The 15875-nt window shown below is 38.2% G+C and overlaps 1 protein-coding gene across 5 annotated transcripts in view; it reads right to left on the bottom strand.

Moving 5' to 3' along the window:
• The window catches only part of CFAP54 (cilia and flagella associated protein 54), a 168376-nt gene that overhangs the window by 101898 nt on the left and 50603 nt on the right, over positions 1-15875 (bottom strand). For all 5 annotated transcript variants that reach the window (XM_089523917.1, XM_089523919.1, XM_089523916.1 and 2 more), the window contains 9 exons: positions 15223-15297; positions 15008-15129; positions 12774-12944; positions 11081-11173; positions 9878-10063; positions 8427-8569; positions 7180-7327; positions 5118-5273; positions 1939-2061 (listed from right to left, as the gene is read on the bottom strand). In XM_089523917.1, the coding sequence (XP_089380043.1) occupies positions 1939-2061; positions 5118-5273; positions 7180-7327; positions 8427-8569; positions 9878-10063; positions 11081-11173; positions 12774-12944; positions 15008-15129; positions 15223-15297 (1217 nt within the window). The remainder of the gene's footprint in view (positions 1-1938; positions 2062-5117; positions 5274-7179; positions 7328-8426; positions 8570-9877; positions 10064-11080; positions 11174-12773; positions 12945-15007; positions 15130-15222; positions 15298-15875) is intronic.

Consider the following 15875-nt stretch of genomic DNA (forward strand, 5'->3'; position numbering starts at 1 on the left):
AGGAAGAAAAGGAGGTGGGGGCAGCAGAAGGAGGAAGAGGAGGAAGAAGATGAAAAGGAGGTGGGGGCAGCAGAAGGAGGAAGAGGAGATGGGGGCAGCAGAAGGAGGAAGAGGAAGAAAAGGAGGTAGAGGCAGCAGGAGGAGGAAGAGGAGGGAGGAAGAGGAGGAGGGGGCAGCAGGAGGAGCAGGAGGAGGAGGTGGTGAGTGGCCAGAGGCCTCAAGGTTTTTTTAAATTTTATTTTGTGTGCTTTTAATGCTAACAAGTCTCCCTTGGTTTGACAATGATAGTGTGATCATGATGATGATGATGATGATGATGATGATGATATGACTCGGCTTCAGAGGCATGCAAGCACTGTTTCAGAAGCCGAGAGAGTGTCACCTTCCAAAGTGTGTTTTGGGTGCTTTTAATGGTAACAAGTCTCCCTTGCTTTGACAATGATAGTGTGATGATGATGATAACGATGATGATGATGATGATGATGATATGAGTCAGCTTCAGAGGCATGCACGCACTGTTTCTGAAGCCAAGAGAGTGTGACTTTCCAAAGTGCCTTTTCTGTGTGTTTTTGGTTCTTTAATGGTGATATTGATATCAGAAAGCCTCTGAGGCAAGGCCAATGTAAATTGCTATGATTTTTACAAACTCATGCGCAGTAAAGAAAAACCAAAGTCCCTTGACCAAGTACACACTTTTGAGAAGTACACTTGGTGCAAGAACGGTGAAACCACCTTGACATGTTCAATATGCATAGCCATGTTAAACCATACTAAGTGTTAAACCCAAGGGGTTTGGTTATGGAATAAGCCTCTGAAATATGGAAGAGGCCACGTTAAGTAAAGCCATGTGAAATGCACAAATGTGCTGTTGTGTGTGTTTTGGAATGGAGGTTGGGGGTGTTTGGCCAGAAAGGGACCGAGGAGGAGAGGGCGGGCACACGCCTCCTCCTCCCTGCAGGGCTTCGGTGGAAGCTCCGCCCCCACCCAGAATGGTCTTTGGTGAAAAGAAAGCAGAAAGCTTACCCTCTGCAGAAGAGAGTTCCAGGTGGAGCAGCCACTAAGAAGGCTCTCTTTCATGTCCTTACCAAGCAAGCATTTGATGGTGTTGGGACTGAGAGAAAGCCTTCATCTGTAGATCTTGGCAAATTCATATACGAAGATATGGTCTTTCAAATAATCTGGACCTAAGCCATATAGGGTTTAATAGGTCATGACCAAGACCTTGAATTCTGCCTTAAAATGAAACGGTATCTGGTGAAGCTGTTTTAACAAGATGTTCTCTATAACTGGCCCAGGTCAGCATTCTGGCCATAGGATTTTGGAAGTTTCTGAACTTTTTGCGGGTTCTTTTTGCTGCACAAGGAAGCCGCGTGGTTTGTCCGCTGCAGCTTCCTCATGCAGCAAACCAAGGTGCCAGCAGACCGCCCTTTTTGGGCAGTCTGTACTGGGCCATAGTTAGACAAGGACACATTTCTGCTATTTCCTGATTTAAAGCTAGACCCTAACAGGCCTGACTTTGGTATTTTTGATATTTCAATATTTTTGTTTCCTTAACAAAGGCTGAAGCCTGAGGAAACTTAAATTGCCCTACATTTATCTATTTACACTTTTACATGCCTTCGAACTGCTAGGTTGGCAGAAGATGGGACTACTGACAGAAGCTCAACTCGTCAAGCGGCACTTGGGCCTCGAACTGCCAACCTGCCAATCTTGCAATCATCAAAGTCAGTGTCTTAATTGCTGAGCCACCATGTCCCTTATAGATATATATACACATGTGCACACACTCACAGGCTGTATCTCTACTATAAAATTCTTTGAATATCTATTATTTGCTGAATATTTTATGTACACTAAACAGTGGAATCTCAAGCATTTCAAACTATTAAGTTCTTAACAGAAAATAAATTAGGAAAAATAACTATGATAAATAAATACCTTTGCTGCGAAAAAGCATAAACAAGCTATCATGTGTTGAATGCTCTCAAAACATGCTGCTGATCTTTTTTGCAGCGTTGTATTTGGGATTTCATGAAGAACAGTGAGACACTTAACAATGATCTAAAAAATACAGGCATAGACATTTCACTCCATAGGTACAGAATACTTCATTTTTGGTAAGTAACAGTAAATAGTTACTTTGCAGTTAGTTTGCTTTTATCAATAAACTTCGGACACCATCTAACCAACATATGTCAATAGATATGGAAAACAAAACAATCAATATACATCCCCATCCACAAAAAAGGAGACACAAAAGACTGCAGCAACTATAGGACCATAGCACTAATCTCCCACTCAAGCAAAATCATGATCAAAATTCTGAAACATAGGCGGGATACAGACCGCCGCTTTGCGGCGGTCTCCCGCCGGCGCCATTTGCTCCGCGAGGGAGCCGCAGCAGTCAAACCGCGCGGCTCCCGCGCGGAGCAAAAAAGAAGCTCCAAAATGGAGCTTCTTCTTGCGGCGCCTTTATGACGTCGCGAGGCGCCTGGCGCGGACTCGCGACGTCATAGGCGCCGCGACACGTACGGACGCTCAGCGTCCGATACGTAAAGATGGCGGCGCCCATGTGGAAGGGGCGCCGCCATCTTGTACGTATTCTATACGTACTAGGGTTAGGGGGGTGCGGAAGCACCGCACCTTCCTAACCCTAGTACGTATAGAAGACGTACTATATGGCGGTATGTATCCCGCCATAGACTCCAGTGATATATATAGAAAGAAATCCCAGAGGTCCAAGTGAGGTTCAGGAAAAGAAGAGGCACTAGGGACCACATTGCAAACATATGAGGACTAATGGAGTGCACCAGGGAATTCCAAAAGTAGTCTATAAAGCATGTGCTTTATAGACTACAGCAAAGCCTTTGACTGTATTGATCATGAAAGGCTATGAAACACCCTTAAAGACATGGTAGTCCAATACACCTCATAGTCCTGATGAAAAAATCTGTACTTAGGGCAAGAGGCCACTTTCAGAACAGAACAGAGAGAAACAGAATGGTTCGCAATTGGCAAGGGGGTCAGATATGGCTGCATCTTATCGCCCTACCTCTTTAACTTATATGCAGAACATATTGTAAGGAAAGCAGTCTGGGACACAGAAGGAGGAGGAGTGAAAATAGGAAGAACTAATATCGAGAAGACAGGCATGGCACGGAAACAGCTGAATGATTACAAGTACACCAATCCCTGTGCCATGGACCTGCTACCGCTGCATGGCTCTTGCCTTTAATCCACCACTGAAATTATTGAGAAGACCCCCGTCACTGCATCTGACCTGAAAATGGGGTATCTGGCTGCAACCATGTGGCCAGACACCCAATTTCCACATCAGATACAGCAACGGGAGTCTTCTCACTAGTGACAACAATTGAGTAAGATAAGAGATATGCAGGATCATCTGATCTGCCAAGGTTTGTCAAGCAGTTTCTACAAAACTCTGTAACAAATGGTGGGTTACTCTCACCTGCGTTAAGGGCCCTTTGCCCTGGGATCCACTGGATCCAGAGCTGGTCTGACAGATCCTCACCAGCTAATGGTCTGCATCATCCAAAGATGATGTGAGGCCTGGGGAAACATGGGTCTTTTGGCCAACATGGACAGCCCCATTGGAACCTACCTCTGAGTAAATTGTCCAAGATTTCACTGTATGTAAAGTCATAGTCAGAAACTACCATATATACTCATGTATAAATCAACCTCATCTTTAACTCAAGGGCAGGTTTAGGGGCCAAAATTATGGATTTTGATTATGACCAATGGAAAAATGAAGAGTAAAACCTAGGGGTATGTAGCAAAAGATATAAAGGCTGAAGCAAAGGAAAACAATGCCAAATAATTTTCTGACTCACTTAACTTGATGAATGAGGAGGCTTTATGGATGAGGAGGGAACTACAGTAAATGGTGTGATGTGTGGGGTCAGGCAACAAGGTACAGGTGGGGCTACGAAAACACACACGTCAAAAAGAATGCAAACATAAGAGTTAAGGCACAGTTTTCATATATATATATATATATATATATATATATATATATATATATATTATTCCCTTCTTCAAGTAGAGTGGTGAAAGGCGAGAGTGTACTCTGTCCTGGGAGAACCTAAAAGAAGCACTGACCACCTCTACTCTCTCAGTGCTCCTTTGGGGGGAAGCTCCAAAGAGCTGCCATCACCACTATTTTCTTGCTTAGACTTTCAAAAAGGCCAGAGGTAGTCCCATAGCAGAGAGTAGAGGGATTCAGTGGTTCTATTAGGTTTTTCCAGGACAGACTAAGTTCTTGCCTTTTTCCACTCAGAGAAGAGGGTGGCTCCTTTTCATAAGAATTAAGGTACAATACTTACCTATGAATAAATTGCAAGGGTAGATTTTTAACTAGATTACAGGGGTTGATTTTTAACTAAAATATCTGGACTTATACATGAGTATATACAGTAAGCTAAACAAATGAATGACAAGAACAGAAAATTCATGAGTCATATCACTGTCTCATAAATGTATATATTATATTGAATTATATTCGGTCCTCAGTATCTGCAGGGCATCCGTTCTGCTCCCCCCCCCCCCGGCCGGGATACCAAAACCTGTGGATGCTGAAGCCCACGTTATCCCCAATAACAGCATGTGTCCATGGCAGCACTGCTATTAGAGAGAGCTCCCGTTGTCCTGTGGTGCCGCATGTATGCAGCCTTGCCACCACTGGTGACCATGGAACTTAATGGCGGCATAGCTGCATGCATACACCTCCACAGGACAATGGGAACTGTCCTTAATGGTGGTGTGGCCACAGGCACATGCCGCCATTGGGGATAATGCTAGCTTGCTGTCTGTGGATACTTGAATCCGTAGATGTCAAGTCCACGGATACCAAGGGCCGACTGTTTCACTCCTTTGCCTATGGTTCATCTCTTGCTTAATTTTAAGAACAAGCAAAGACTGTTCTGTGTGCACTTTGTTCATCTTAAGTCTTTATTTTAAACCATCTGAATTTCTAATAACTGTTTATATTTTGGAATAAAATAGTAATAGTTTTCCAGATATTTACAGTCTTTCAAACACTTCATCCTTACATACAGCACATTTATACAGACTGATATTTTAAGAAGTGTTCTTACCTGAATGATCGGTTCTGAAGGAATCTTATGATACACCATGGGAGCTATAAGGCCATAACAATAAACAACTGATTGGAGGACATAATGTACATCATTTAACCAGTTACTGAGGTCAATTGCCACTAGCATTCGTCCACACTCAGCTATTCTAGCAACCTAAAGAGGAACAGATATTTTAATTCTGTATATATATTTTATATCACAATTCAAGCATAAGAAAATAGAATTCTATTTCTGGAATTTCAAACAGCATTTGATGTTAACATGTACTGTTTCTTACATGTCTAACTTCATAGAATCTAACAGGAGGTTTTTACTGAAACTAGTCCAAGCCAAAAGGAGAAGAAACCAAAATGTTGCTGCACTATATTTCATTAAGTACAAATACCAAAAACCAATAAGATACTGCAAAAAATTATTTTGTTATGCTGTTACAAACACATGTGTCATTCAACAAGTATCAGAGGAGAATAGAATGTTTATTCATCATATTGGTGGAAAACAATGAAGTTGTAGGTTGTAAGTCCAACATAGGTCACCTCACAGGAATTGTACTGTAAATTGCATGGATTGGTAAAATGGAAATAAATCCTCTTCTCAAATGGTTAATCCATGGCAGTCAATGTGAGGCAAAAACAAACAAACAAACGTCCAATCAGGTGGAAAGCAAGGTAATGGGATGGCACAGGTAGCAGACAGCTACCTCCAGAGTTATAGAGCCGTTTCGACTATGTAGTCTTCTTCAGTTATATTAATTTTATCTCAGTTCCGGATATTCAAATTAAGAAGATAGGTTTCAAACTTGCTATTCCATAATTCTGAATATATAAATTTAACATTAGCAACTGATATCTCATATATTACAAATGGAAGGTGAATGTAAGCATATTATAATTGTTTGCTACCTGGGCCAGAGTGTGATCTGTCCTAGAGGCACTTGATTCTCCCCTCTCATTTTTTCATCATCCACCTTCTTACTCTCTCATCCATCCAGCCTTTAGTGTGAGCACAAAGTTATGCCACTTGGAATTTTAAGCTCTTTAGATCCTTTAGAAAGATCCTTTAGATTTTTTGTTACATGCCTTTAAATTTTATCCTCAAGTTAGCCACAGATCATATCAAAATTCATAATTTTGGCTCTAGAACCTGCCTTCGACTTATATATGAGGTCAGCTTACAGTTGAGTATATACAGTGGGTATTATTGCCCCAGTGTGCATCACTTTAAATTAGTTTACTGAACTGTATTTTCCACATTAATGCTAATTTGTGCAGTTTGGGAATATCTTTGTGAATCTCCTTTTATACCCCTTCCTGTTTTAATCAACCTAAATAATTTGGCTACAATATATACATATTTCTCCACCTTGCCACTCATTTCTAACTCTGTATTATCAGGATAAACATCTATTGTTTTTTGTGGGTTTTTCATGGCTATGTGGCCATGTTCTAGAAGAGTTTGTCCCTGACGTTTTGCCAGCATTTGTGGCTGACATCTTCAGAGAAGGTGTCTTTCTCTGAAGGTGCCAACCACAGATGCTGGCGAAATTTCAGGAACAAACTCTTCTAGAACATGGCCACATAGCCTGAAAAACCCACAAAAAAACTATGGATGCCAGTCATGAAAGCATTTGACTTCATATTAAATATCTATTTTCTACTAGTTCTTCCAACAGCAGGAGTTTAACACATTCAGTAAACTCTCCACCCATGTGACTCCAGCATCCACACACTCTATTATACAAAGGCAAGGTGGCTCCTCATTAGCAGAGTTGGGGAATTTACCATATGGTCCCAAACACAGCGACTTCCCACTACTTTAAGCAGAGCTTACCAAGATCAAATCTATGGACTTCAATGCTCTAGGGCTGAAAATACTCTTGAATTTTTTTAAACAAGAAAAAATAGCCTCGGGGGGGGAGGGGGGACCAACTTTCAGTGTGAAAATTTAACTCAACCATACATTTAAATAGATATCCATTAGGAAACAGAATGTTTGTAATTAAAATAAGAAGAACAAAAAGGATAACAGCAATCCAAAACATAAGTTATACCACACATACCTGTCTACTGTATTTTAACTCATTGAGACAAAGAGAGTCACAGAAGAGAGTTCCATCTTTCACAGTGATGTCATTGATAATAAAAATGCTTCTGATGAACAAATATAATAGGTTTGGAGATGCGTGAGAAATGGCTTCAGTACTTAATCTACAAAATATACAAAAAGGAAACAGTGTAAAGTATTTTATATTTTATATATTTTACATAGTATATGCTATTATAACAGAAAATATTAACACAACAACCAGTTGTAATTCTTCAGACATAGGACATATATCTTCATTTATATTGTTCTTACATGTGAGAATTTAAAATATCAAAAATACAATGTCTGTGGGAAAAACAGTAAAAACAAGTGCCAGCCTGTTTTTGTTTACTTAACATTTGCGTTACTATAAAATATTTTGCACATAATCATATCAATTCTACATTGTAGCACAACAAAATATGTAAAAGGTGGAGGGTGAATACATCTGCAATGCACTGTAAACACTACGTTGTTTCTAGCTAGAAGAAAAGTTTTGAACAAAGAATACCACACACCAGAGTACAGATGGCTGTGGCTGCTCTGTCAAATACTAAATCAATGAAATAGCAAGGCCTAAAACTCAGCTTCAGGGAGAAAAATACCTATTTCTCTCAATGAAAAGGCACAGCCTTCACTGGTCTTTCGTTTGACCAAATGGACACAATGATGCATGCATCAAACGTAATCCAGTGCAAAACAGATTTTGTATATATGGTACAGCTGTAATAAAAGATCAGGCCCACTATTTACTAAAAGGCTGGCTGTATATCAGTTGCAAACAATATTACTTATCATCATATCTTGACTTATGATTAATTGGGAGGTTCAGGTCAAACCATTTTTTCCTTGTACAGATCTAACCAGTTGATAACTTAGAGGGTTACATTCTTTACATTTAATATGATTAATTTAATGAAGAAAGAAAGGAGAAAGCTATCTGAATAAACAAGTCATATTTCAGTTTTTAAATCATGTGAGGTTTAATGGGTTTATAAAAGTTTATTCTGTTGAAATGTATATATCATTTTAATGTTTTATTATTGCAATCTTTTAAAATTTTCATGTTTATTTTTATATGTACACTTTATATTTGTTAAGAGATCAGCAACATTATTTAACAAAAAATTGACTATTTAGTATAAACATGCTACAGTTTCTCTCTTTAATAAGTCAACATATGAATCCATTAATAATTTCAAAACAAGTTCTTCTGATTACCTGTTCTGAGGTATTGTCAGAGTGCTGCTTACAGAAACAGTTGTGACATCAGTGACAGGAGTACAAGGTACTGAGACAAAACTGTCCCAGAGAGGTTGAAATGCCTTCTTACATAATGTATAGTGTTTTACTAGAAAAGCTGACTAAAAGAAAAGGAAGGATTTGTTAAACATTTCTTCAAAATACTTAAGTGTTAAATTTGTTAGTAAAAATATCATCAATTTTCTGGCACTATGTAAAACAAAGCAAATACAAACTATAAGGCAGTATTTTTTTCAGGAAAAAAGTAGACTTCCCTAGTAGAATGAGACAGTAGTGAGAGCACAACTTTTTATGTCCTGCTGGTTCTAATGTGGATAAATGCCCTAGCTGATCTATTGAATTATCTTGGAGGAGTCCCTAGAGGACACAAAGGTTAGTGGAATTCAAAAGATACTGTTAACCAACCCAGGATCACTACCAAAAGTATGCCTCATTGAGCAAAGCCACAGGAACAGTGAATTCTAGACTGATGAAGATCATCTAAAAGTAGTAGCGCACCCAGACAGATTCCCAAAGCCAGAAGCACATTATCCAACTGGCAGTATGTCAAGTATCCAAAGGTGACACACAAGGAGTGCTGAACTCATGAGGAGAAAGTGTGCTCTAAATTGCTTCTAATGGTAAGCCATTATGGGTGGTCCACCAATAGTTCCAATAAAGAAAAAAGGGTAACACGCAGAGACAGATCACATGCAGCCCCCAAGCTGGACATACCCACATAGCACCACAAGAAAAATGATTTTATTTTTTTAAACCGATCTGCTGCTGAAAATCTGAGGTGCAATTTGCTGTCAAAAGGAAGCTGGAAACCACTAAGCACATTAAATCCACTTAACTGACACAGTCAAGTACTGTGTGAATTACCAATCTAAATGCTGAATGATTAACTCAGTAAATTACCTAATCAATTGCCAGTCTCTTGAAAACATTGCTTATGCAACTATTTCAATGCTTTCCAGAGTGTTTTCCCAATCTGTTTGAACAGGAAGCATTTAATATGCTAATTCTGTTGCCACTTCTACCATTCTACCATAGCAAGTTAACATAAACATTAATGCCTTCCTAATGGATTTAAAATTAAATATTATTCTATAATGAATTAGAAACAATTCTTTAATGAACACAATCATTATTCAACAATGATTTAATTTTAATACTAAATAAACTGTAGTAATACAATAATATTTAATGTATTAAAAATAAGATTTTTTTAAAAAATGAATGAGTGGGTTGGGGAATTTTATTTCTTAATATCAATTTTTTTTTACAATAACTGAATAATATATTTATGTGTTCATAATAAAACATACATTTATTACTAATTTTCCCTTAACCACACCTGCTTTTGGTATATCTTGGAAAGGTTTGCCGGTCAGAAAAAAGATTTGCTTGTTAATAATATATCCTACCTGAATCAAATGTGCTCGCACAGTAGCAGCTGAAAGAGGAGGATATGCAAGGATTGGCTTAGTTGTTTCTCCAATGTTATCACCAATAAGTTTTCCATCTGAGTCATACGCTGCAACTGCAAATATGTACTTTTGATTGGGTTCTAAATCTTTCACTTCTAAGATGCACATTTCATCAACTGGTATCTAATAATAAAGAATGTTTTTTGTAAAGAGCATCATGTCAAACAGACACCAACATAAATAATGACACTACCAAATTTTCAAACGTACAGTGTTTGGCACTACAGTCAGGAAGAAAACCTTAAAAACCAGCCACAATCACAAGAAAAAATATCTATTGGTTATTATCAGAAGATTTTTTGACATTACCAAGTATCTGAAGAAATATTAAGCCCAGGTGAGCAAACTGCAGCCTATCAGGTCCCACTCTGTAGCAACCACAGTACCTCCCACATCACCTGAGCCCCCCACATAATATTTTTCCCCCAAAGGGATATTCATGCTTTTTAAAGAATACAATTGATCGTTCTGCTTCATTCCCTCCAACTTTGTTTTATTCCTTGGATTTGGCATAGGGGAGCAGGCTTTTTTCCCTCCACCATAGTCACTTTGAATTGAAATATTCTCATTTTAATATACTATAGTACTTGTTAGGCATAAAAACAATCTGAAATGAAGGTGGAAACTAGAATACTTGCTGTAGATAATGCAGGGGAAACCATGACTACTTCTTATGCAGTTCTTAAGGAGAACAGGAATTTAAATAGACTCACTCAAGTGAAGGTTTTTGTTCGTCATGTCTCAGTTACCTCTGATCATACCCAAAGGACAGTTCAGAATGATAAAATAGGATTAGAGAGGAGGAATACAATAAGCCCTCCTTACCTGCAAAAGTTTGATTTTGGATCCTCCTGCGAATACCAAAAAAAGTAGGACCTCAGGTCCCATCAGCATTAACAAAAGTCAGCATGTGCATGGCTGCATCTGCCATTGGCAATAATAAGGCATGGCCATCCATGAATCCACATGCACCACCATTGGCAATAATAAGGCAAGGTCATGCGTGGATCCTCCAATCCATGGATGGCTAGCCCATCGATATGTAGGGCTGACTATAGTTCAAACAGAATGTATGTCTCAATTCTGAGGGAAAAGACAGAATATATAAAGAATATATGTTATATATTATAATGAGCTTACCGCTTCTCCTGTATTCTTCAGATTGTAATTATTTAACCGGACTTTTGGGTTGCTTCCTTCTGCTACACATCCAAAAATACTGTACCATGACACCTTTAAATTACAAAAAAGGACAACTGCAATATACAACATGGGTAAGCAACCTGCCCAAGAGTTGGGTTCTTTATTGAACACTGGAGGCCTACATTCCCCAATCACCCTATGTCCCCCTCAACAGTTGTTTTTTTTTTTTGTTTTGTTTTGTTTTGTTTTGCCCCCCAAATAGCCCACCTCTGGAATGTACCACCAGCAGTTTTATCATACTTCCTCCTTTCATCTTTTTGCAAACCAGGAACTTGGGAAGGAAAGGAAGGGTAGAAAAATGCTCTTGGGGACTGCATGTCATATTTTATCCAGACTTGTTCTGACATTTCCAATGGTGAAGCCCAAAACATACTTAATCAGAAGTAAATTCTGACAAATATGGTAGGACTTATTAGTAAACATGTAAAGATTAGACTAAAATCAACGGTTCTTCAACTTTTTAACCTGGTGACCCCTTGACATCTACGTGTGGATGTTGCCTCCCCACTCAACATAGTACAATTAGCCCTCATTATCCACAAATTCTTTATTCACAGATTCAAGCATATTCCAGATAGCAAACTTTGATTTTTCTATTCTATATAAGGGGCAGCATTTTACTATGTCTTTGATTTTAATGGGACTTAAGGATCCAGGGATTTTGGTATCCACAGGAGTGAGGAGGAGGGTCAGAGAACCAAACCCCATCGGACATCAAGAACCCACTGTATTGCGCCAATGTATTTAATGGGACTTGAGCATCCATGGATTTTGGTATCTATGGGAGGCCCTGGACCAAACCCCAGAGGACACCAAGGGCCCACTATATATGCATAAAATATTTTGTTTGTTTATTGTGCATCTTTTCATTTGCAGATTCATGTATATTCATATTTTAACATTTTATAAGGAAATAACATTGTTCAAATTAGAATAGTTTTATTCAAGTAAATTCAGTTTTTAAATCAATGTGTGTATATTTTACACATTAAAATAGTTTGGGAAGAGGAGAAGGATGAGGAGGAGTTTTTTCCAAGTTTTGCAGCCCCCTTGAACAACTCACGTGCCCCCCAGGGGTCCCAAACCACAGTTTGAAAACCACTGATCTATATCAAGGGTGAGCAACCAGTGTCCTTCCAGATGTTATTATATTGCAACTCTAACTTGCCTAGCCAAAAGGTGAGGTATGACAGTTGTTGTAGTCCAACAATATCCACCCTTGATATAAATTACTGAGGGGTATATACAGAAAAATATTAAGATTCTGACAAGAGTTCAGTTCTCTACCTCCCAAAAGGCCAGTGGCGTAGGATAGGGAGTGGACAGATTTTACACAGACGACTGAATTAACATTGCATAGGCCTATGGCTTCTAGAAGGTGGAGCATAGCTTTTTATATAATTAAAAATTGCTAAAAAGTTTGATAATTTTAATCAATTTAACCTCCAGTTTATACAACAGTAACAATTCAACACTAAGTAAGTACAAAATTGAAAAAAGTTACATCTAAGAAAAAATAAATGACAGAATCTGTATTTCCTATCATCAAGAAAAATATAATTAAATGAAATCAATACATGTATCCTGTCATAGTTTCAAATATATGTAAGCATGTGCTAAAAGGCATTACCTTCACATGCGACTCAAACGGTGCTGGCTTAAATGCCATGGAACAGTGTGATCTGTAAACCAATATAGGAGGAGGTGGAACTTTCCTTTTTACACTACTTGCAGGTTGTGGGAAAGTGGCACATAATGTATTTTGTTCAGCTTCTGCTTTCTGAATTAGAATAAGTGCTTCCTGAAAATCAAAGTTAAAGCCCCCAAAACATAAACATCAAATGAAAACAAAGAAAGCATAAATATTCACAAAACAACAGAGTTGAGAGGAAAAAATGGTCCAATTGAAAGAGTATTAGAAAGTTTTTCATATTATCTGCTACTGATATTTATGCTGGGAATTTGCAGCATTTGTCTAGAGGGGGTTCACCATTGGTTTCTCTCAACCCATTTTACCTTTTCATATTTTACAGTATGTGTATATGCAGTCATGCATTTATATGTGTGTGTATAATCTATAAATACAGTGCTGGAGAAAAATGAAATGAAAATCATTTAAATGCAGAAAGACCACTCCGCCTACATATACCCTTACAGCTGTGGCCAAGACGTTACATGTTCTACCACAAATGTACTAGATAGCCTTGATTTAGTTACCACTTCTGCTTCAGTTGCCAAGCAATAATAATAATAATAAATGAGCTAGCATAGTTGTGGTGAAAATGAAATAAATAAATAGTTTTTAGCACTACAAATTCTATATACACATCCAAAAAGCATCATTCCAGAAGAGATATTCAAGTTGTCCATATGTATTTAAATATAGAACATTTTAAAAAGGCTTTTAAATTCTATTATATTTAAATAAAGTTTCTCATCTGGAATTGAAACTTGCATAATGTAACAGGCCTCAAAATCAAAGCAAGATAAGATGCTACAATTGCGTATGGAATATTCATGTATAATTCAACCTCATGTATAAGTTGAGGGCAGGTTCTGGGGGAAAATATGGATTTTGATATAAGCCATGGATAAGGCAAGGGTGAAGCTTAGGAACATTTAACAAAGGTTGAAGCAAAGGAAAATGATACCATGTCAAAAAACACCACTATTTTCCTATCCAGGCATTCAAAAAGGCCAGACGCGGTGCTGCGGCAGAGAGAGTAAAGGGGGTCAGTACTTCTTTCAGATTTTCCCAGAATGGACAAAGTTCTTGCCTTTTGCCACTCTAGTCAGAGAAAGCAATGGGTCTTACTTTGATAAGAGTTAAAGTACTGTACTTACATTGATCCATTGACTAGGTTTTGGGGCTGATTTTTTGACTAAAATGTCTAGACTTATACATAAGTATAATGTAAGTAAGTATAATGTAGTAATAATACAGTGAGCCTGCACCATACGTGGGCTCGTTATAGGTGACTTTCAGCTTACGCTGAAGCTGTCTGCGAAAGGAGAAAATGTGTGGCACGCATGCACAGCCAAGCAGCGAGCACAAGCCCCATTATATGCACTGGGGCTCACGAATGGCGCGTGCAGCCGCAGAACAAGCACAAGCCCCATTATATCCAATGGGGCACAGAATGCAGCAGAAGTGTATCATTAGATCTCACAAGATGTACTAACAACCTATGTGATTTAAGCACAAATCATCCCAAACTCTTTGAAAGAAGCAGATAGAAAGCAATGTTTATAACATCTTCTGAGAAAGGATGGTTGTGTTCAAACACATCTAATGAATGGTACAATCCTATATATTTTTAGGCAGCCAGGCCCCTGGATTCAGCTCACATCTGGGATGTCATTACAGTAGCACTTGCCTCTTCAGATAGTGTATGCCTATTCTTACTTCTCTGTACCAACTTTTCTTCTTCCAGTGTGTACACATGTGTAGGACAAAGAGCCAGAGAGGCAGAGAGCAAATATTATTTGGCGACTGGGGTGGGGGGCAGAATAAAATAAGCATTGATAGAAAGGAAGTCCAAAGGGGAAAAAAAGAGGGAAGTGGAAATAGAATTAAAATCAAGCCATAGCAAACACTGTACATCTTGCATTCTCCCATTTAACACTACCCCTGACTCCGGCACAAAACTGAAGGGAAGTTTAACAATTCTATCCACTTTCATCATTGATCAATTCAGATTTAGATATATATTTTTGAGCCCATATTTTAAAAAAGATCTGATCGTCCAGACCAGAGTCTTCATTTTAAGGACTGCTGTTTCAGTAAGCAGTTGTGTAAATGACAAACAAAGAATTCAATAATCCTATTAAGACCTCTGTTTATTTACAATGTAATCTGTATACCTCAAGGAGCTGATTTGGAGAAGTATTAATCAATCCTCTTGGAAGCATCAACGTGGCTTTCTGCATCAAGTATAAAGCTTTGGACAACCTGTTCTTTTTTATTTTGTTCATTATATCTGGTTCTGTAAAGCAAATTTTAAAGCAAAGTAGTAAATCTTCTTGAAAAGTACAGTATTTCCATAGGCTACTTAAAAAGTGGATATTAGTGGCCTTACCTGTTAAAATTTTTAATTGGTTTATATCTTTTTCAGGGATGCTGATTTTAATATTTTTGCCATCTATTTTCACATCTAAAAGATAGAAAGTATCATTTTATATCTCACACTTATATTATTTACTTAAAGCTTAAACACAGCTGTCTTACGTCCAATAGACACGCAAGACTTTGCTGAATTAAAAGGTCATATTTGCCTTATAGAATCTATAAGTCTGTTCTCTATTCAGCCCAGAATTTTTAAAAATAAAATAAAGCAAGCTACTGATCCTATGACAATTCAGCAGAAATCTACAGAGGTCTTAGATCAATCCTTAAAACTATCTAAAATGGAGTCTTCCTTTACCATATGTCTCAAGTTACTTCTTTCCTCCGTAGTTATCATTCACACACGGTGGCTCATTCATAGCCTTGATACCATTATCTGCTGTTCTAAGCCAGAAGTGAGTGAAATTGTTGGACAGGAAATCCCAATATTCCTTACAATTGATTAAGCTGTCTACATTTGCTGGAAGTTGCAGTCCAACAATAATATGGAGGGCTACAACTGTGACCGCACTTTTCTTGCCTATCCTCGTTCTCCAGTGAACCACTATGGGACTGTGATCAGTACAGCACCATCTTCCCTCTCCATGGACAAATTAGGATATGAAA

The sequence above is a fragment of the Sceloporus occidentalis genome, unplaced genomic scaffold, assembly GCF_023333645.1.
Source record: "Sceloporus occidentalis isolate IW3139 unplaced genomic scaffold, rSceOcc1.0.p SCAF_5, whole genome shotgun sequence".
Lineage (NCBI taxonomy): Eukaryota > Metazoa > Chordata > Lepidosauria > Squamata > Phrynosomatidae > Sceloporus > Sceloporus occidentalis.